The sequence below is a fragment of the Crinia signifera genome, chromosome 1 (genome assembly GCF_055691185.1).
Source record: "Crinia signifera chromosome 1, ASM5569118v1, whole genome shotgun sequence".
NCBI lineage: Eukaryota > Metazoa > Chordata > Amphibia > Anura > Myobatrachidae > Crinia > Crinia signifera.
This window is the reverse complement of record NC_139217.1, coordinates 187,547,585-187,571,346: the sequence shown is the minus strand read 5'-3', so window position 1 is coordinate 187,571,346 and position 23,762 is coordinate 187,547,585. Positions and strand designations below refer to the sequence as shown.

Genomic DNA, 23,762 nt, shown 5'->3' with positions numbered 1-23,762 from the left:
AAAACAAACTTGTTTACTGTTATCCAATGGTTTAAAAAAAAAAAGTTTAGAGTTGCAAAATTAAGTTTCGGCAGAAATAAAAAATGCAAACGCACATAGCTCTGAAATTAGAAGAATATTTGCAATATTTTACCCTTTACCTTTTAAAATGAATACAGCTAATTGGATATTGCCCATATGAGGCTCAGATAGTTTTTATTATTAATGTTTTTTTTATTTCAAATATTTAAACAATTACGTTTCAAGTACCGAATAGTTTACAATAACTAGAAGATATTATATTAGAAATGTAATTGGTTTCTTCTGTAGTTTTAGATTTGTATTGTACAATCAAAAATAACTATACTGTACCTCCTATGAGTTATGTCACAGCCAAGACTAAACAAATAACTTTGACCATTGCTTGTTCATGTGTAAGATTTTAGGGTGGGACAGGGACACCCTCATGGTGGCAGGGAAAGGGGATCCGATGAGATACATCACATGCAGAAGTACCACTTGTGATGTACTTCATGCCATCCGAGATAGATGCAACTTCTCAGAGGGGAGAAGTCACATAGTGTATGGGCACCTTGAGGCATAGGTGACTTTATTATTATCTCAGTCAGTTTGATTATACTATCAGGATTATACCTAATACCTGTACTATTGTTTGCCTTGAGAAAGTTTGGGAACCACTAAGCTAATGGGAATATTGGAGTCTCAAAGTGCTTTTCAACTTTTTTTTTTACCCCACCACAACAATTTCACAGCTTCAATATCATCATTTAAAACAATACAAAATATATATTAGAATTGTAGAGCCAGTAAAGTTTACTAAAAGGGCCAATTATGTCTGATCCCATGTACGAACAGGTACAGCCGAGATCGGCTGTAAACGGCCCGAAAATACCAACGGAGAATATGGCCAATTTACAAAGCTGCCATATTCTCTGGAATTGTATTTTCCTATGGTAAAGTGATTTGTATTTGGCTGCCATGTTTCTGGCAGACAAATACAGATGAGCAAGAAGCATTGCACAGAAAAGAAAGAAAGAAAAATATATGGTACTTGTGTAGTTTCACGGCGCCAGTATGGCGCCGTGCGTCTGAGTCCCCTTGCAGGGCTCGCTTCGCTCGCCCACGCTGCGGGCTCAGTGGCTCGTTACGCTCGCCACGCTATTTAAAATCAACTCCATGCCAACATGGATAGTGGGGGTATGAACTATCCATGTTGGCATGGAGTTAAGTTACTTTTTTTAACATAGCTTGTGGCGAGCGTAGAATCCGGAGGTAGCACGGCCCATGCTGGCGCCGTGAAACTACACAAGTACCAAATATATATATATATATAATTATTATTATTATTATTTTTAAATAACGTGGGGCCCCTCCATGAGCATAACCAGCCCCGGGTTCATTTAACTAGTCCTGGTTGCAAAATACAGGGGGGGGGGGGGGGATCAAATGGGGTCCCCCTGTATTTCTATAATCAGCACCAGGCTCTTGGCCCAGTCTTGGTTCTCAAAAAAAATGGGGGACAAAAGTAGTAGGGGGTCCCCTGTACTTTACAAACCAGCATCGGTCTCAAACAGCCAGCAGAGCCATGCCACAGCCGGGGGACTTTTTTTTTTTTTTACATAAGGTTCACCGGCCAAAGCATACACATCATGGCTGGCCAACCCCCCTCAAGGGGAACCGTGGCTTGGGCTGAAGCTTGGCACTGTCCCCGCCACCCCTGGGCTGTGGGTGGCGGGCTGATGGTGTTGAAAGTGTAAAAATAAATTGTTAAAAATAGATAGTGGGGTCTGTAGTAAAAATAGCTCCCCTGCATGCTGGGACTTGGAGAACCACAAGTCCCAGCATGTTGGGGAATTAATGGGCCCACTGGGACTTGTAGTCCTATTACAGAACTAATACCCCAAGAACATATACACACACTCCTGTAAAAATAAAACTTTAATACATATTGCATACATTCTTACCTATAGGGTTCATGTAGGCCTGTCCTCTTGTCCAGTAGATTCCACATCGGTACCTGTGAATAAAAACCATACTTGCCATCCCATCTTGCAAAGATTGCATCCTCTACGGTCCAAGTATCATCCAGGGATCAAAAAAATAAACCAAATATCCTGCTCCAGCGGACTAAGGGAGCTGCAAGTGTCTTGATAATGAGGAAATCCCCATTGACGCCAGTCACCGGCTCTTACCTCAGCCAATCGGGAGCGGGCTCCGGGGGTTTTAGGCTCTGTGCAGCTCTATAGAAGTCCGTGTTATGAATTTAACATGGGCTTTATGGTGGAAACCTGCAACTCAGGCTAACCGCAAGGTGACCCCATTGAGGGCACTTGCGGTCAGCCTTTTTTTTTTTTTTTTTCACAGAGAAGCTGACTGACTGATCTGTGCATGCTTCAGCAAAATGCGCAGGCAAAATTAGGTGTATTTTCCAGTCATACTGAATTTGTAGCCGGATTCAGCAGTACAAATGATTGTAAATTTGCTGATCATATAGAACTCTATGGCCATATATGGCCAAGATCTATTGATGGTGTATTCATTCATAAAGCTGGATTGAACAGTTTCATATCATGCATAATAATGTAATGTTGGTTTTAGGTTGTGATTGAAGCTCAAGGTCTTGAAACTTTAATAGCTGCCACTGCTGATGAAGGTGAGGAAGACTTAGAGTCCTTTGCTGGATTGTCAGCCATCTTGTTTGATGTTCAGCTTCGGCCTGTAACATTTTTCCAAGGATACAGTGATTTAATGTCCAAAATGTTCTCAGCAACTGGTGACCCAATAAATGTGGTTAAAGGACTTGCTCTTCTAACAGACCATTCTGAGGTAAAAACATTTTATTATACTATATGCAGTTTCAAGTGTTTGTGTGTGTGTGTGTGTGCGTGTGTGTGTGTGTGTGTGTGTGTGTAAAATGCTAAAGCACTATAACACATTTTAAGTTCAACTCTATACTTGTTACACTTGACACCTTGAGGCTCATGTATACATTTTCAACACCTCTCTGAATTTAATCCCATATTGCATTCCATAATACGAGTTCCCTCTTAACACATGCCTGAGTTTTGCAAGCATACATGTTTTCATTCTACATTTTACATCTCCCTAAACAACATCTCACAGTATTGCATATCACCACTCCAGCAACCCTACCTTATGCTGCTTTCAGACCGCATAACTGGCTTTGACCCTGTATTTGGAAACGTTTCCAAAAACGGGTCTGCCAGATAAAACCCCTTTCACACCGCAGCACTTAAACGGTATATTACCGTTTAAGTGCCGATTTTTTGACACTGGCAGACCCGTTTTTGGAAACTTTCCAAATACAGGGTCAAAGCCAGTGCAGCCTTCAGCCCTCCCCTCCGTGCAGCTCCCCCCCCCCCCTCGCGTGTCGACTGAGAGCATGTCGACGCCCCCCGCGCATGTCGACGCCCCCCGCGCATGTCGACGCCCCCCGCGCGTGTCGACGCCCCCCCCCCCACCCCGCGTGTCGGCGCCCCCCCCCCCCCGTGTCGACTTACCCCGTGCCGGTACCTCCGTTGTGGACTGCAGCTCAGTATGCTCGGAAAGCACTTATGAAAAAAGTGTCTTCCAGAAAATGGCTGCCCCATAGGAAACCCTGTTTAAAAAAACTGTCTTCCGTATGGGGGGCAGCCATTTTCTGAAAGACACTTTTTTCATAAGTGCTTTCCGAGCATACTGAGCTGCAGTGCCGGGAACCACAACGGAGATACCGGCACGGGGTAAGTCGACACGGGGGGCGCCGACACGCGCGGGGGGGTCGACACGCGGGGGGCCGTCGACACGCGCGGGGGGCGTCGACACGCGCGCGGGGGGTGTCGACACGCGCGGGGGGGGCTCCAGTGCTGTAAATACTTAATGAGCGCTCATTAAGTATTCACTGTGCTGAATTTAGGACCCAGCTCATTGGCTGGGTCCTAAATACCGTTTCTGAGCCGATTTTTGCGCTAAAATACCGGTTCAGAAACGGGTAGGACCCTGCATTTTAACCGGTTAGAAAAAACGGCATTTTCTAACCGGTTAAGTGGGACTGGACCTTTCAGACCGCACACATTACCGTTTTAAAACGGTAAAAAAACGGCAATTTACCGTTTTAAAAGTGCGGTCTGAAAGGGGCATTAGTGGCTGCTAAACATATACACAAAGCGATATTCATTTTTATTATACTAACTTGCTATCATTACTAAACAGGACACTAAAACAAGTAAATTGATAATAAAAAAAAAACTGCAGGTAGAAGGAAACTACATTTATATATATATATATATATATATATATATATATATATATATATATATATATATATTTTTTTTTTATAATTTGCACCAATATATTTAATATTTTTCCTTGGTCTCAAAAATATCTTTGATACTGTCACAGTGGATGCTAACAATAAGTTAATCAGTCCATGCCAGAGTAAAACTATATCCCAAAGGATACACATTTACATACACTGGAACAAACTTCAGTTGACACCACTTAACTATTATTATTGGACTGTGGGAGAAAGTTGCCAACAGAAACTCAGATGAACACCAGGTAAATATGTGAACTCCAAGCAGACAATACTGTACTGAGAATCAATCTCTGTGCAACTGCTGCTCTGACATAATTAGTGCAGTCATAGTGAATGCTTCTCATGTGATTTTGAACTGGCTTTTTACACACAATGAAGCAGAGGTGAATGTTCACCTGTTGGCAGAGTGTATCTACATAAGTATAATTGAACGATGTTTGTGTGTGTGTGTGTGTGTGTGTGTGTGTGTTACACAAAGTCTCGAACGCTTTAACTAATCATCTTCAAACTTTGCAAACTTTGAACACTACCTTATTTTAGGGGATGATCTAAGTTCGAAGATAGTTTTAAGGGTGCTGTCATAAGGGTCTATGCTATTTCTGTTGTTTTCATGAATTGTGATATGTTGTTGGAAAGCTTATGACTTTCTGAATACAATAAACAGACTCCCTTAAGTGGACCTTTAACGGCCTATATGGGTCCATTAAATGAAAAACATTTTCACTTTACAAAACTTTTTACAAACTGAAATTAATAAGCGACTCATCGGCAGAGTGGTCTGTAGATTTAACACTGTAAATATTGTTGTGAAATCCATATGAGATTGATTCCTAGTCAGTTATCCCTTGATTGTTTGCTTATTCGTTGAGGTTTTTGGGGATCTTCTGTAACTGCTGCAGCAGCTCCTGCTCTGTTGTGGTTGGGAAGGGAAGGTCGGAAGTTGGAGACTTGCTCTGGCTACTGCAGCAGCTTCTGCCCTGCTGTGGTTGGTAAGGGAAGGTGGGAAGTTGGAGACTTGCTCTGGCTACTGCAGCAGCTTCTGTCATGATGTGGTTGGGAAGGGAAGGTGGGAAGTTGGAGACTTGCTCTGGCTACTGCAGCAGCTCCTGTCCTGCTGTGGTTGGGAAGGGAAGATGGGAAGTTGGAGATTTGCTCTGGCTACTGCAGCAGCTCCTGTCCTGCTGTGGTTGGGAAGGGAAGGTGGGAAGTTGGAGACTTGCTCTGGCTACTGCAGCAGCTCCTGCCCTGCTGTGGTTGGGAAGGGAAGGTGGGAAGTTGGAGACTTGCTCTGTCTACTGCAGCAGCTTCTGTCATGATGTGGTTGGGAAGGAAAGGTGGGAAGTTGGAGACTTGCTCTGGGTACTGCAGCAGCTCCTGTCCTGCTGTGGTTGGGAAGGGAAGGTGGGAAGTTGGAGACTTGCTCTGGCTACTGCAGCAGCTCCTGTCCTGCTGTGGTTGGGAAGGGAAGGTGAGAAGTTGGAGACTTGCTCTGGCTACTGCAGCAGCTTCTGTCATGATGTGAATGAGAAAGGAAGGTGGGAAGTTGGAGACTTGCTCTGGCTACTGCAGCTGCTCCTGTCCTGCTGTGGTTGGGAAGGGAAGGTGGGAAGTTGGAGACTTGCTCTGGCTACTGCAGCAGCTCCTGCCCTGCTGTGGTTGGGAAGGGAAGGTGGGAAGTTGGAGACTTGCTCTGGCTACTGCAGCAGCTTCTGTCATGATGTGGTTGGGAATGGAAGGCGAATAGTTGGAGACCTGCTCTGGCTGCTGCAGCAGCTTTTGCTCTGCTATGGTTGGGAAGGGCATGTGGAACAAGAATAAGCTTAAACTTTTGCCCTTCCATTAGACAGGCCTTAAGACTAGTCTTTTATATATCCACCTACCTGCTATGAGCAATAAAAAGTCATGCATTTCTACCACATCTGCACTTGACTGCACATCTGTGGGCCAAACAAAGCTGAACATACGGAAGTGTTCTCCTAGATTGTTGCGGCATGCATGGCATGGGATAATGGGAGTGCGCTGACACACTGACCCACTATTCATTTACTGTACATGGGGGACCGACGGGTGTGAATTAGCTTGGCACACCTCGATGCGTAGGCACAATTGCTGCAAAATGCTTCCATAACAGTTGTGTGAAGGAATGGTGCTAATTAGCAATATTTTCTAATTTTTCTATGCCAAGCGTGGTGCTAACTTCAGTTCCCCTCTTGATACTGTTTTAGACAAAATGAAAAACTAGGAATTGCAACTAGGTGTACATGTTTCCTCTTTAACTCCATGTGTCGCAAACTCCTCCCTCTGCAATCTGCTTAACTAGCTCTTCAACCCCCTCCAAATCCAGATAGAACTTCAAACTATAACATATCAATTTCTGCCCCCTCCTACATCACTATCCATACTCCCACCTGCCCGCTCTGCTCTTCCTCTTTGATTCTGCTTTTCCCCTTTTCCTTGAAAACCCCATCTCTTGCCAAGGGGCCTATTCATGATGTAAGAATGTGTTGGTGGTAATTGTGGATTGAACTTGCTGTGATTTGAATGTTGAATGTAAGTATCCTATACATTCATGATCATAGCCACCGAGAAGGGAGGAACCAGGTGCTAATTATTAATCAGGTGCATTTTAGAGGGTAATATTGTTAGAGGGTGATATTTATACATTAGCTTCATCTTAATGAGTGTTATTGCTTAATCCACCTTAATACTTATCTGTTAAAAATGTATTTATATCCTAGTATTTCAATTGTACTTAATTATTTACTAATATTTATTAATATTTACAGATCATTCACCTTTGCAATACGACCCATATCATGCAATAATAAAATAAAAACAGGTTTCAGATTCCCCAGCCCCTGGGGGTCGATAATGACACTGTGCAATTTATTTCCTAGATTATTCAACTGCAATCTGGGCTGCAAGCCAACACAGAGTTCCAAGGTGGATTGGCCATTGATATCTCAGGGGGAATGGATATCAGCCTGTGGTACAGAGAATCCAAAACCAGTGTTAATAATCGGTAAGGTACCCTGTTCCATGCTGCATGTACAGTCACTGACTGCCAGAACTCTGCTTTCCGCTATCTTCTCATTTGCATTCCCAGCTCTGCATAGTTTGCAGCATTTTTGTCCTGTTCCTGATGTGCAGGTCTATTCAACTTAATAGGGCCTGATTCCAATTTGTATGCATATGCCTACGCATGTACAATGTTTCAGCCTATGGGCTAGTTAATCATTGCAAGTGAAGCAGCCTCCAAGAAAAGACTAAAGAAGCCCACTGGAGCCATCACAAAGTCCTCAGCCCCTGCATACACATAGCATTGATGCAGAGAAGAGGAACATTGACTCCTTAAGTGAGCCATCACACAGACTGACCACGGCAGTAGCAACACTGGCGCCATGTTTCTCTGCGTACATGATTGCAGCAGGAGGCAGAAACAAGACCTGACAACAGCCGTGACACACTTGCGTTTTTGCTGCCACAACTCATTACCTCCCCCAAATGTATCTTTATTTCAATCACATGTGAATAAAATCCTCACTGCGAACAGCATTGCAAATGATCCTTGGCACCTGCACACAGGGCTGCCAAGAGAAATCCTGGGCCCCGGTACAACAGCGTCACGGGGCCCCCCTGGAGTGGCGAGCAACAGAAAAGAGGTGTGTCCATTAAAGGATATAGGGGTGTGTACCACACCATATACCCTTTATGCAACACAATAGTAGACCCCTTATACTTGCCCCTTACACATTATGCTACACAAAATTCAAATCGATTACTTGCCGCCCCGTTCGTATGCAGCAGTGTGGACAGAAGCGTGGGGTGGTGGATATGGGTTGCGCCCATGGGAGTAAGGGGTCGTGGCCACGGATGGGCAGATAGCGGCAGGGTACCTGCGGATTATGGGAACTAGGTAATAGCTCCCATCCTCCGCAAGGACCCCACTGCTGTCTGCCCATCTGTCACAGGGACCCTCTGCCCCCCTGCGCTGCCCAGACCCCTATGCCATACAGCAGGTGTGGCCAGCCCACGGCTCCTCTCTCCAAGATCTGTGGCTGGCACGATCATCCCCATTTGAAGCGCCGCCTCTGGAGTATAAGGATCCCAAGCTCACACACGCAGCAGGGAAAGCGGCAACAGTTCTTTCAACCTGCTGGCAAGAAGCAGCAGATGCCACTACTTGCAGTATCGCTGAGCTGAGCTGCCGTTATCTGCTGTGTCCCCCAAAGCTTCAGATCCGGCGCCAAGAGCAGCTACATTGTGATGGCCAGCGGTATGTGCACCTGGAGGGAGAGGGGGGATTGTGTCCATTAAACCTCTTTAATCTCATGTGATCCTGGGCAGTATGGTCCCACCCAGATCGCATTCCATATGATCCATCATAAATGGGCCCCATGTAGCCTGTTCCCTTCACACACATTGGAGGTCATTCTGATTGACCACAAAGCTGCAAAATTTGCAGCTTTGCGGGTCATCTAAATACCTCAGATTTCACGCATGCGATCGGATGTTTTACATACTGTAATCATCGATCTGCAGCTTGTGTGCAGGGCAGTGCGGTCGCCGACCATCAAATGATTTCTCAAGCGCTCGCAGATCTAAGTCAGTCTCTGCTGTCTTAGATCTGTGGCGCTCCTGTACGAGAAGAGGGTGGGCAGCTGACATCCGGTGACATCAGCTGCCCTCCCCCGGCACCCACGTCATGGGAGTTCCCATGGGCGCAACCCATATCCACCACCCCACGCTTCCGTCCACACTGCTGCATGCGATCGGTTTGCCGCACCCGCTCACACAAAGTGGCTGCACATCGCTCCCCTGTGTGAACGTGTGGGGGAGCGAACCAACCTGAATGAGGGCCATAGCCTGTTACACACACATAGCCTGTTCCTTCACACATACAGTACATAGCCTGTCACACACACATATACATACATAGCCTGTTACACACACATATACATACATAGCCTGTTACACACATATACATACATACAAAGCCTGTTACACACACACACACACACACACACACACACACATAGCCTGTTACACACACACATATACAAAGCCTGTTACACACACACACACACACACACACACACACACACACACATATATACAAAGCCTGTTGCACACACACACATATACATACATAGCCTGTTACACAAACACATATACATACATAGCCTGTTACACACACACACACACACACACACACACACACACACACACAGCCTGTTACACACACACACACACACATATATATATATATATACATACACAGCCTGTTACACACACATATACATACATACAAAGTCTGTTACACACACACACACACACACACACACACACACATAGCCTTTTACACACACACACACACACACACACACACACACACACATATATACATACATACAAAGCCTGTTACACACACACACACACACACACACACACATACATAGCCTGTTACACACACACACACATATAGACATACATACATAGCCTGTTACACACACACACACATAGACATACATACATAGCCTGTTACACACACACGCTTTTTGTCTGTTCCCCCTGTCCATAGCCATGCATTGCGGGCGGCATTACCTTTTGAACCAGGAACTTGGAGCAGGAGCAGGACAGCCATCGCTGACCGGGCTTAGGCAAATTCGGGGGCGTGGCCTAATCGCGTACCCGTGGCCACGCCCCCTTTTAAAAAACCCGTTTTTTTGTGTGTGTCGGGACCCGGGCCCCCCTGGCAGGCCCGGGCCCAGGTAAAATGTACCCGCCCCCCCTGCCTCTCGGCGGCCCTGCCTGCACAGCGTGATCGCAGTGCATGCACAGTCTAACAATAATCACTCACTCACACATCTGCATTTGTACAGTCAGGTCCATAGGCTTGAGCTATAACCTGTAAAAGGTGCACACTAGGCATGTGCACCGGCCACTTTTAGTGGCGGGTCTGTATCTCCGGCCGTGTTTTGGATTTGGATCTGTTCCAAAACACCACCCTTCCGAGTTTCATGTTTTGGATCTGTATTTTATTTAATTTTTTAAACATAAAAATCACTTTTTTGCTCCTACACTATTATTGACCTCAATAACATTAATTTACACTCATTTTCAGTCTATCCTGAACACCTCACAATGTTGTTTTTAGGCCAAAAGGTTGCGCCGAGGTAGCTGGATGACTATGCTAAGCCACACAAGTGGGCGACACAAACACTGGACTGATACAGCACACTTAGTAGCACCCAGGGAATTATATGGCAGACTTGGCTCACCCCAGGAATTATACAGCACAGATCGTGGAAACCCTGACCTAATACAGCACACATGGTGGCACACATGAGATTTATATGGCACAGTTGGTGGCACCCCTGGACTGATGCGGCACACATGGAATTAGACAGCGCACTTGGCAGCACCCTTGGACTGATATGGCAGACTTAGCAGGACCCCATGAATTATACGGTACACTTGGCTCACCCCTGGACTGATACGGCAGACTTAGCAGCACCCTGTGAATTATACAGTACACTTGGCTGACCCCTGGAATTATACATGACACATGGTGGCATCCCTTGAATTCTACAGCGCACATGACGGCACCCTTGGACTAATACGGTACACATGGGGCACCTCTGAAATTATACTGCACAGATGTGACACTCCTGCAGTAAAAAAAAAAATCAAAAAAACATTTTGTATTCTTTTAATATTAAAAAAGGACCCTGGACTGATATTGCAAATTTAGCAGCATCCCGTGAATTATACGGTACACTGGGCTCACCCCTGGAATTATACGTGACACATGGCAGAATCCCTTAAATCACAGGTCTTCAACCTGTGGCCCTCCAGATGTTGTGGAACTACATGTCCCAGCATGCCCTGAGGTTTTTTGGTATGCTCTTATAGGAAAAAATGTGGCAATGCATGTTGGAACATGTAGTTTCACAACATCTGGAGGGCCACAGGTTGAAGACCCATGCCTTAAATTATACAGCGTATATGGCGGCACCCTTGGACTGATACGTTACACATGGGGCACCCCTGGAATTATACTGCACACATGCAACACTTCTGCAGTAAAACAAACAAAAAAAACCCTTTTTTTGGTACTTGTTAGTTTCACGGCGGCAACATGGGCGTGCGCTACTTCCGGGTCTGTGTCTCCTTGCGGGGCTCGCTGCGCTCGCCTATGCTCGCCACACTATCTAAAATCAACTCCATGCCAGCGTGCATAGTGGGGGTATGAACTATTTACGTTGGCATGGAGTTTATTTTAGAAAGTGTGGCGAGCGAAACCCGGAAGTAGCGCGCGGCCATTAAAAAAAAGAACAGCTTCCCCGGACTGATACAGCAGATTTGGCAGCACTCCATATATTATACGGCACACTTGGCTCACTCTTGGACTGATACAGCACTCCTGGTATTATATGGCACACTTAAAAGTCCTTACAGTTTAAAAAAAAATGGGGGGCAGCTCCCCTGGACTGATATGGGACAGTTCTGTAGTAAAAATGACAAAAAAAAATATTTTTTTTCAGAGAGTTCCACAGCAGTCCAATTTAACAGCCCCCCTTAGTGGTGCCCTATAATAGTAGCCTTAGTAATGCCCCTTAGTAATTTTTCCCTCAGTATTTCCCCCTTAGGGGGAAGTAATGTGGGGGAAAATATACTGTGAAGTTGTACACATTTCCTCCACCAGTAGTTCCCCTTAGTAATTGTACCTTTAGTTTTCAAGCAAGCCCCTTTCTGTCTGAATTTCACATGCTGAATTAAAATGGTGACGGAAGCCGGGACTTCTATAGAGTCCCAGTCTTGTGAGAATCGGACATAGGGGAGGTGACGTTTGGCCTCGTTGTCGACTCAGATTATCAGCAGGAGGGAAGCGAAACACTCAGAAACGCCTTGGATCAGGTACGTTCATCCCCAATGCACACTTTATTGTCATCCTCTAGCTTTCCTCTTTTTCTCTATCCAGTACCCACTACCCAGGATTACACTAATCAGGCAGTAAATAAAATAATGTGATGAATTTACAATGATTTGCATTTGAAATATGATGTTTCGATGCTGCTGAGAATTCAGTGGTTTGTGCCCATGATACCCTAAATCCCTTCAGTTACATTTTAGAGGTATGGATTTAATAATCGTCTGCTCACATATTAATACATTTCTGTTTCCATCCACAGTGGGGCTATGGCCATTATAGGCAACATAACGATTGATGCAGAATTTGCTAATGCTGGCATAGAAACTCGCTTTGAAACGGAGTCGTCCTTCAACTTTATTACAACTGTGAAGTTTTCATCATATCCGTTTTTGGTTTGCATGCAAATTGATAAAGGATCATTTCCAGCCAGGTAACACATAACTTTGTACTGACATGAGCCTATATAAGCAATGCTTAAACAAGGCTAAACATTGTAAATGGGATAACCTGCATTTCTTTGACTCCTTGAACTTTTGAAATTAAAGTAAAGCTGGGTAATCGCCATGTGTGATGTGCCCTGGTGATGCGATGTAACAATACATTGTACCACCATGCGCACTAAATGAGCTGTTGTACAACGGCGCAATGAATCTTTACATGCTGGAATCTGTTCACGCTGTAGAATCGCCCCATTGGATATGCAGCACATCCGGTGGGACAATTCATTGAATGGCGGCGGTGGACGGATCGGGGTTCCAAGCTAACTGATATGTATCGTTCCAATCCAAGTCTAAAAAACGATCTCACAAGATATATATCATAATGTATAACCAGTTTAAAAAATACATTAAACTGGCCACATGATCTGACTTCCAGGCAACTAATTAGGAGAACATGAGGAGAGGCACCTTTCCTTGCAAATAAGGAGTTTGAAAAAAGAACAATTGATGGGATATTGAATACAGTATGCATTTTAAAACTGACTTGCCATGAATAAGAAAAATGTATACTATAAGTAAAATGTTTATTTTGAGCATTTTTTTTTTTGCAGGCAATTTATAACAAAGTATGAGCGCTTGCCCTGTGGAAAGTCCTACATATCTCGGAAAGGGAAAGTACAAACTGTGGAAGGTTCTGAACTTCCACTTCATCAAGAGAACTCCAACATGTGCAGGGCTGTGTTCTCAGAACAAGAAGATCCCATTGACAGCTGGTTCTGAGGCTTAAAAAAACATTATATGCTAATGAACCAGTTGGTCTTGCTGGAGGGTTGTGTATGTACTGTATTTGCTTAGTGCATGCATAAAGTTTACATATTTACATGTATTTAAGTCATTTGTAAAGTGTTATGGATTAAGGAAGTTGGTGGTTACTAAGTGCACTAATATCGTAAAGAGATAGTTTGTGTTTTATCCCATGTCAGTAGAGATGCTGCCCTCCCAGTAGAATTCTCCATTCTTTGGGTTCCTGGGAAAGAAATGCTAAACGTGGGATGCACCAATGATAAAAATGCGGCCAAACCTCAGAAAATGCCACTTTCAGATGTTTGCCTTATAACCTCATATGCACCAAGCCCGGAATACGATAGATTCCGGAACTTGGATGCCGGAATTGCTGTATAGAAGCCTATGGGCATCTGTCGTATTTCCCCTCTGAGAGGGATCCAGTTGGATCCCTCCCAGCACCCTCTATGGCACGTGCATCACTAGACACATGTACATATAGGATTTGGTGTCATAAACAAGTCATATCATTACAAGAAACAACTCAACGCAAGATTTGTCCTTTGCCAAAATCTTCAAGCATACGGCATTCATAAACAGTGAGTGGCGGGATGCATTACATTGATGCATCCCAACCGAAATCTTATTTATAACTTGTTTCAATCCATAATACTGTTAAATACTGACTGTTCAGATAATGGTATCCAGAAGATTGCTGCGATTTTAACAGACTACTTACCTCAAAATGCTAATTAATTGATGCAAGCGAGGGAAAAACCACACATTCACAAATATGTATATGTAAATGAAAATGCTTTGCAAGTTAATCACTGAAGAGGGAAGCATATGTAATAGCCTCCTAAGCTGTAGTCATGTACAAGGCAAAACCAAGCCTTGTAAATTATTGCTGCTTTAAAAAACCATCCAAGCTCTTCCGGCATCCCGCACTTCCAGCAGATTAAAATGCTGCTACATATGCGAGATGATGTTTTCAATCAGAGACAGATTGGGGATTGGGGGGGTTTGTTAAAAAAAAATGGCCGTCATAGCTTATGGGTTGTTGTGAGTCATGGGGGCTGGGCCTTGTGGCATGTCTCCAGATCTATATGTTGGGTGGCTGGGCAGATCACCAGGAGGCAGAGCCCTGTCTATTATAACAGTGCAGAGTGCTGGGAGGCTGAGCTGTTCGGCCAGGGCAGTCTATCTGTGCGGCTGAACCAGCCCATTGTCCCTTCTAGTATCTGCCAGAATTGCCAATTTGTTTTCAATACACAGCATTCTTTCTGTAAAAAACACAAACCAAAATATTGAAGAACAATGCAGTCATCCCATCTTTTAAATTGTGTCAATGAGTAGTGAATACAACTCTGCATCTGCTGGGTGACCTGGAAACATGAACTGTGTGGGGTCCTGAGGACCCAGTTTGAGAACCCCTGAGATAAGATAATACTTTTCACTGAGGTAGTAAACCGTTACATACAATGTCAAATACGTTGTCCAGGGGTGTCACTTAGGGGCATCACTTGCGCCTATTGCACCTGTTGCGGCACTCATAGATCTACACATGCACCCTAGAATGTACTGTGGGAAGTGGGTGTGGTCTTGTAAAGGTGGCATGGCCTCATGGCCAGAACCCACATTACTCATCAATATGGGGTCCAGGAGGTACAGGCTGCCCCCGGGGGTGTTGTGGCTGCAGTGCAGGCTTCTTCACAGTGACTGGAGCTGGGTACTGCATGCAGTATTACAGTAGAGCACCCGGCTGCTGCCACTTTGGTGTCACCCCTCAGTGAAACTTAATATGTCCTATCAACCAATGTTTATGAACTTTTATATATATATCTGTGAATGTTACACGATCCCCTTACATATTAGATCACCTTACTGCATGTTTTGGATTTGAAAGCCATCTAAAATAAAGTATTGTGTTGGACTTGCATGGTTATAAGCATTAATAAAAAGACAGCATGCTACACATCTTAGGTAATTTATGTTGTGACAAAAAACTAAAAAAACTGTCTGACTTAGATCATGGGGTGGCTTTTTTTTTTTTTTTTTAATGCTGCCCCCAGAAACGGCTTGTGATGATGGAACTGGCTTGTGATGGAAATGGCTTGTGATGATAGGCACATAAATCTATCAAATAAATCTCTAAAGTAGTATTTATCATTATTTTGACTAACAATTATAATTATTTTGACTCTAACAAGAATCAGGTCTTTGTTTTTTTCTCCTTGTATTATGAATGTTTATATACTGTACATATAGAAAATTCTGCCACTATATACAATAGATGGTGCTTCCCACTTCTAAAGGTGCATACACACGGAAAGATTTAGCAATCCAATCTCGTTAACGATTTCCTCAGAACTACTGGACAAACGATTTGGTGTCAAATAGTGATTGATTGTACAAACGATTGCACATGAACAATCAAGCTTTAACGATGGTGGAGGGGAGTGGGAGCCAGTTAATCTGCTGTACCAAATCATTCATCGTGCATACACATGAAACGATTGGTACACATCACTAACGATTAGTCTATGATCTTTCTGCATGCAGGAAAGATCATCGACCTCTACCAATGACCGGCCGGTACACGCATCGTCATTTATAGCGTTCATAAATATGGAACGATTTGAGCAATTGGTCATTTCAGTTGGTCGGGAATGACCAGATCTTTTGCCAAATCTATCTGTATGTAGAAAATAACACTATCCAGGAATTTTATTTTAAGACTTACTGCTATACAATCAGAAATATTTGTCTCAACAGCCCACAGAAGGGCCAGCAGTGGCTCACAACTTCATACCCTTTATCTCACTACCCCGTTCCCATCTATCTTCCTCCAAATTTACTTTCAAAAATGTATTTTTTATGTGTACCAGTAAGTAACAGGTATATTTTGTGTTTACTCTACCCAAGTGAAGGGCAACATGCTTCCTGGTTTGTTGTGATATTTGTTGGTTTTAGCTTGTAGAACTTGTTTTATATTTTGGAGTCTTTTTGCTTGATTAAATATATTAACTTAACTTGCTATTGAGATTAGAGGGTATATCGACTGTAGTGCGGGTTTATAGAGTCTAATTATCATTATCTAGCACAGTGGTTCCCAAACTTTTTTGAATCACAGTGCCCTAGAGTATCAGAAAATGTTTTGGAGCACCCCTAGCCCAAAAGATTCCTATAGAGTTCTTTATAAAAAAATATTAAATTAAACAAATTATGGTAATATGTCATCCTTAGGCTCAGTTTTGTGGTGAGGGACAGGATTCAGTTTTATTTTTTCACATATTTTATGATTGGAAACCACAAGCACTGGTTTTGCATATTACATTGACCATAAATAAGTTGAATTGGTCATGGACCACCAACCCAGGGCACCCCTGCAAGGGCTCAGCGACACCCCAGGGTGCCAGGGCACACAGTTTGGGAACCGCTGATCTAGCACCTTCTAGAACAGGGCTGGGCAATAAGCAGCCCTCCAGCTATTGGTGACAATAATAGCTAGAATCTTATTGGTTGCTATGAAAAATTTCTCCACTTTGGAAAACCCACACTACAATTAATATACCCCTAAGAGTAATGTGCAGCCATTTGGTTAAATGTGCAGGTTAAAGGCCCATCCAGTGCGGCCGCTGAAATGTATCAGATTTCCTATTACTTTTGTGCTTAATCTGTATTGATATTCCTTTATTAGAAATATATTAATGTCATCTGATATTGTTTTGGTACTCACATTGTTTCTATCTCTTGGAAATAAAAGTAAATAAAATCATTTATAACACATAGCTTGTAATGTGTAACATGTACAGTATAAGAAGAAAATTGACAACAAAATAACATCTTTTCCTCAACACAATACAATCTTGGGTAAATCAGAACACTCCAAAAGGTCCAGGTGTAAATATTTTAAAGTAACTTTTTTTTTTAAGCATTAGAATGAACAGTGAGTTGCAGCTGAACATGAGGGCATATGTTCTATGTGCATAACATGGGTGTTTGGTAATCCTATTGTGTCTTATACAGGTATGCATCAGGCTCCTAGCAAATGTGTAATGTTAGGTGGGTGTGGTATAATTACCCGACAGTCGGGATTCCGACAGTCATTAGTCAGACGTCGGAATCCCGACTGCACAGCGTGGGGAGCGCAATGAAGCCGATTGCGGGCTCGCTGCGCTTGCCACCTATTTTATTCTCCCTCTATGGGGGTCGTGGACCCCCACGAGGGAGCAGTCGGGATTCCGACGTCGGAGGAATGACTGTCGGGGAGCCATCCGTCTGTTAGGTTACATACAGTAAATGGTGTTTCCAGGGGCAGGATGCACTAAAGGGAAAATAGGGTTTTTACCGCATTTCCTGATGTACTAAACCTCGCCTGTTAGGGTTTTGCTGCGGAGGGATAAATATTTTACTATCTACTACTATAGGGCACCGTGATGCAAAAAAGTTTGGGAACCACTGGCTTATGGTGTAGATGTGATGAACTGTGTTCCCTTTCTTCGCAATAAGAAAGAACACAGGACAGAAAAGAATTACCCTTTTACAGTTGATTATAATTTTATTAAAAAACATAAAGGTTAGATGGAAAATCAGAACAATATGAATGTGAGTATGCTTTCTAATACTTTTATATAATTACTTAGAGTTTTATAACTTGATACCTCAATGTATGCAGGACAGGTAATGCAGAACCTCACTGATTGTCTTTCTCTGTGCATATAGGCCCTTATTCTGGTTCATCTTCTCAATTAACAAAACAATGTGCACTGCAGGTGGGGAAGATGTAACTTGTGCAGAGAGAATTAGATTTGGGTGGGGTTTTACTTCAAAGTGAGATCTACAGTATATTGCAGTGTAAAAATAAAGCAGTCAGCATTTTCCCTGCACAGAAACAAAATAACTCACCCAACTCTAAATCTCTCTGCATGTGTTACATCTGCCCCCCCCCCCCCCCCCCCCTGCAGTGAACATGGTTTTGTCCATTTGAGACAGAATTTGCCTTTGCAAGTGCATACCTCCCAACTTCTGATTAAATGAAATAGGGACACTCGCGCAAGCGCCCGAAAAGGGGGCGGGGTGTATGCAAATGAGGGCGCGGCTTATGCTAATTAGCCGCAACCTCATTTTCATACGAGAATAGACGCTGTGCGCATGCGCACAGCGTCTATTCTATTAGATTGGGGGGTCTCCCAACTGCCACCCCCCACAGCGGGACAATGCCTGCCGCGGGTGGGACAGCGGGACAGGACCCGAAATCGGGACTGTCCCGCTGTAATCGTGACAGTTGGGAGGTATGCGAGTGAACCAGAATAACCCCCATAGTACTTTGCCTCTAATCAGTGTTCATTTAAGCCAAACTCTGTGGTTATAATTCAGGTTTTAATGGTAACCATGCTTGATCACATGTAACTAAAGGGGAATACACACTGCACACTGTGCTATATGAACTACTGATATGGATGATATATTGGTAGAAAGCATAGTACACTGTGCGCATAAAGCTTGCGATGCTGATGTGCGCCCACCATGGGGTCGGTACTGCAAGAAAAAATAGGCTGTTCAGGCAGCTCAATTTTGGCTGGAAAGTGTACAATCTAGTATGAGCTATTTTTAGTATAGTCTTAATTGCACAGTGTGCATGGTCAATGTCGGTGGTTCTGAGCTCCGCAGCATTTAAGGGAAATCGTATAGCCAAAATTGCACCATGTGTATGCACCTTTAATTAGTGCCTCCTTCATTTTGATTTGACCATCTGGACTCAAATATGGATATCCTTAAAAGCTGGACTATAATAAAGGCATTTGGTAGACTCTGACTTAAGCAATTGCAAAGGAGAGTTCCTTGTGCCTCACTAATACCCCTTTCACAACGCACAAATAATTCTGGTCCGACCCGGGTTGTTGCCGCTTCGACCTGTGTCACTGTGCAGTGTGAAAGGGCCTTTTGAAAAATCCCTTATCCAGCAACCCAGCAATCCAACCCGAGTTAAAAGATTGGTTTAACCCTGGTCAGACCCAGGTTGCTGAGCAGTGTGAATGGTTAAGCCATACCCGCTATAGGGAGTAGGAAGCATCAGCTCCAAGTGCTGCCTCCTCCCCAATGACATTGCTATGGGGCCAAGCAAAACTGTTATGTTCAAAAGTGTTGGCCAAAACATACCTTACTTGTTCCAGGCAAGAAAAATGTTTACTTAAACAGTTTATTTGGTGACTTTAAGCTCCAAACTTGCAGAGTCTATCTCATTTCTGAAACTCAACTATTGACAAGCTTCAGGAGAAGCAGGCACCGTGCCCGTGAAATGTGCGTTATAAGATTTCACCAGATTTGCTTAGACTCCTTTTCAATGGCTGAATGTTGTGATAACACTGCCAGAAGGGTGGCTGGCAGATCCAAATCTGTACTGCCACAAAGACACCCACAGGCGATCAGTAGTGATCACCTAAAAAACAGTCTACATACTGTGAAGCACAGTGGTTTCATTATGCCCCCCTTAGAGCCAATTATATATAATTCCTCTAGTAGTGTCACTTACACAGTTCAACCAGAAGTGACAATTTCACATAATGCACCCACAAGTGCCGCTTACACAATGCCGCAGTAATGCCAATTACACACAATGCTCCCGGTACTGCTCACCATCCAGCCTGATTATTACCACCGCTGCTGCTGTTGCAAAAAGTCAGGCTGATAATTCTCTTGACTAGGAATCGTATGAAGGGAAATATGGTGATATGAGGGCGGTATTCCCTTGTTTGACTGCAGTATGTAGAAGCGCTAAGGACAGGTATTCAATCTATAATTTTAGCATGCAGTAAATATTAAGCAAAATTGCTCCAATGATTGTGCAGTATGATTGCACCAATTTTCACTGTGCCATCAATGATTTTATAATGCAGGACAAAAAAGATTTGTCCTCTTTTTTAATCTTTTTTGTCCTGCATTATAAAATCATTGATGGCACAGTGAAAATTGGTGCAATCATACTGCACAATCATTGGAGCAATTTTACTTAATATTTACCGCATGCTAAAATTATAGATTGAATACCTGTCCTTAGCGCTTTTACATACTGCAGTCAAACAAGGGAATACCGCCCTCATATCACCATATTTCCCTTCATACGATTCCTAGTCAAGAGAATTATCAGCCTGACTAGATACATCCTCACTATTTGAGTTCTAGAGTGTAAGAACCCCAGTGTTAAATTATTTGAAGTACACTAGATAATTTTACTTAAAAAGAATTCATCCATCTACCTTGCATTGCATAGCATATATTTTCAAAAGCTCACTGCAATCTATGTTCGTCAGTTTATATGTTTGTCCTCATTGTTTGTTGGATACCTACCAGTGTGTTAGTCCATGAATATTTTATGAATAAAAACAATAAAAGCTAAGTTTTAATAAATAATAACTTATCATATTCTCAAGAGTGCCCCAGAAAAAGAGTCCACGGTACTTGTGTAGTTTCACGGCGCCGTGCTACTTCCGGGTTCTACGTTCGCCACAAACTATGTTAAAAAAAGTTACTTAACTCCATGCCAACATGGATAGTTCATACCTCCACTATCCATGTTGGCATGGAGTTGATTTTAAATAGCATGGCGTAGCGAGCCACCGAGCCGGCAGTGTGGGCGAGCGAAGCGAGCCCCGCAAGGGGACTCAGATGCACGGCGCCATACTGGCGCCGTGAAACTACACAAGTACCGAGTCCACTTTCCCTCTCCTTCCTTTTGCGGTTTATTGCTAAGCCAATGTTCAGTACTGTCACCTTTTATCAATAGCTGAATATTGTATTTTCACAGGTGTAATGTGACAAAAGGTAAGCACTTTGACCAGGTATAATCATTTTCTATAGGCACTGTAAATAACAAAATCCACTTATTGTAAAGCACCATACACACTAAGCAACCTTTTAAATGATTCACTCATTTTGGATCTTTTGAGTGATATCATTTGTTATATCATCTAGTGTGTATGCTCAATATAATTAACGATGCATACAGTGAGTCGTTAATGAGGTCTTCTGTTGTCTGTACATGCAGCTCAATTTTGGCTATGTCATGTACATGTGAGGTGCGGAGACAGGATGAATTCACTGAACAATAGTCTTAATGATATTGTTCAGTGTGTATGCATTATATCTTTTTTTCGAGACACCCAGGAAGTTCAAGGAAAATTGTTTGACGATGTCTCGCAGAGCGTTTCGTCTGGTGTGTACCCGGCTTTACAGTGTGTGCTTTTTTTGTCTTTCCTTCTTGGTTCACTTGTACCACAGAGATTACCCTATCTACAGTACATGAACCAAAATACCTTGCTACTACACTCATGTGGGCTGATACTAGGTGGCAAACAAGCCACTTGTAATTACTCAAACATTACTAAATGTATAGATAATTCATATGCAACGTTTTGCATTTCTTTGCGATGCATCAGCCACTAACTGTAAGCTTAGTTTAATCACTGTCCTCATCAAAGTGCACTTGCACTGATCCTATACTTGGTCAAATGCAGGACTGACTTAAGGGCCACATTGGACTTGGGTTAGCAGTGGGTCGTGGGTTGTGCTTTGGCCAGACTGACATATACCTGGTCCAATGTATATTATAATGCTGCAAGGTGTGTATAGTCTGCCTCCTCCCTTTCCCAACAGTTCTCACTGTCTGCATGCTATGCTCAGCCACAGCTTCATTTCTCCCCCAGCCAGAGTCTGCACCTGGTGATCCCCCACTTCATCTGCCCCCAAGATAGGTGAAGAAGACAGAGTTGAGTTAGGGAAAAGGAGGAGGACCGAGATAAGAGGGAAGGGTCCAAAGATGAAAGAGCGGAAACAGACAATGAAGAAAAATTAGGAGAGATGCAGAGGAAAGAGAAGGAGAGATGGATAAGATATGAGATCTAGAGACAGGGTGAGGAGGAATGGGACGATGAGACAATTGAGGGAACTGATATGGTAAGGTTGGGCAGATACCTGGAAACACTTGAAGCCTAGTACCCATAAAAACTCTCCTATGACACACGGTGGAATGTGGCTGAGGAGACACAGGAAAATGAGGTTAGATAAACACTGGGGGAAGAAGATGGAGACATGAGAAATGAGGCCGGAGGAACAGGGGTTTAGGCATTAGGCTTGAAAAACACAAAGATGTCATGAGGCTGGAAAGACACAGGAGGGGCAGAAGGTTGGAGAGACACAGAGGGAATGAGGCTGAAGAGTTTGGGAACAAGGCTGGAGAGACTGGTGGCTACATGAGCCATGGTGGAAAGAGACTGGACAGATACAGCAGGGACTGACATTAGGCTGGAGAGACACATGGGAGGCTTGAGGCTGTAGAGCACAATTACAGATGCGGTTAGCGAGACAAGGGAGATAAGATTAGTGTATATGAATAACTGCAAATGTACTGTATGGGATCATTCAATTGCTGCTCCTTTAAGTGGAACTGTAGATTAGATCACACAATTATAAATACAGCTACATACATGATTTGGTAGTACATGACAACCTGTTATAAAGTAACAGCTAATATAAATGTGGTTTTGTCACAGACATTTTTGTGAAATTGAATGAGTCCTCTGTACTGCCTGATGATTTCAGCGCTAGCTGCATACAATATCTATGAGGTCAGTTAATATGACAGTGCACTGGTTATTAGCTGCTCCAACAGCTGAGCATAATGAGAGTGTCTGTGGCTTTATGCGAACAGCTGTGAGACCTGAGGTAACAGAGACACCATGGCTACAGGAACAACAAAACTGTTAATCATCCAAAAATAAGGTAACTTGTGAATGTTGTACTGTACAATGCACTATGACAACCATGTAAAAATGCACTCTGTTCATGCTGGAACCTTCGGATTACAAGCAATTACAAAAGCCTGGGAGGGATTATCACTGGAATACTTTACATTATCTGCAAAGCTGTATTACATTTCCAGTAGAAACATGGACACATCTTCTCTAGTGAAAAGAGTTATATTATAAAACATTCCGGGCCTGATTCAGTGCCACAGGCAACACCGATGTTAACATAGATTTTTGTTTTTGCAATGGCTCATGTGCAAAGATACATTATGACTCATACAGTTCATGTGTTACACAGAGGGGTTTATTTACAAAGATGGAGTTCTATTGAAGATGGTATGTTACTATAGGCAACCAATCAGATTCTATTATCTTCGAGAAGGTGCTAAATAAAAAGTATATTCTGATTGGTTGCACATAGCAATATCCCATCTTCAGTAGAACTCCCATCTTAGTAAATAAACCCCAGAGAGTGCACA

At 43.3% G+C, this 23,762-nt stretch overlaps 1 protein-coding gene across 2 annotated transcripts in view; it reads left to right on the top strand.

Moving 5' to 3' along the window:
- MTTP (microsomal triglyceride transfer protein) overlaps positions 1–17,266 on the top strand; it is a 147,305-nt gene extending 130,039 nt beyond the window's left edge. For both annotated transcript variants that reach the window (XM_083179042.1, XM_083179044.1), the window contains exons 15-18: positions 2,599–2,826; positions 7,216–7,340; positions 12,514–12,684; positions 13,306–17,266. In XM_083179042.1, the coding sequence (XP_083035168.1) occupies positions 2,599–2,826; positions 7,216–7,340; positions 12,514–12,684; positions 13,306–13,474 (693 nt within the window). In that variant the 3' untranslated portion in view covers positions 13,475–17,266. The remainder of the gene's footprint in view (positions 1–2,598; positions 2,827–7,215; positions 7,341–12,513; positions 12,685–13,305) is intronic.
- The last annotated feature ends 6,496 nt before the right edge of the window (positions 17,267–23,762 follow it).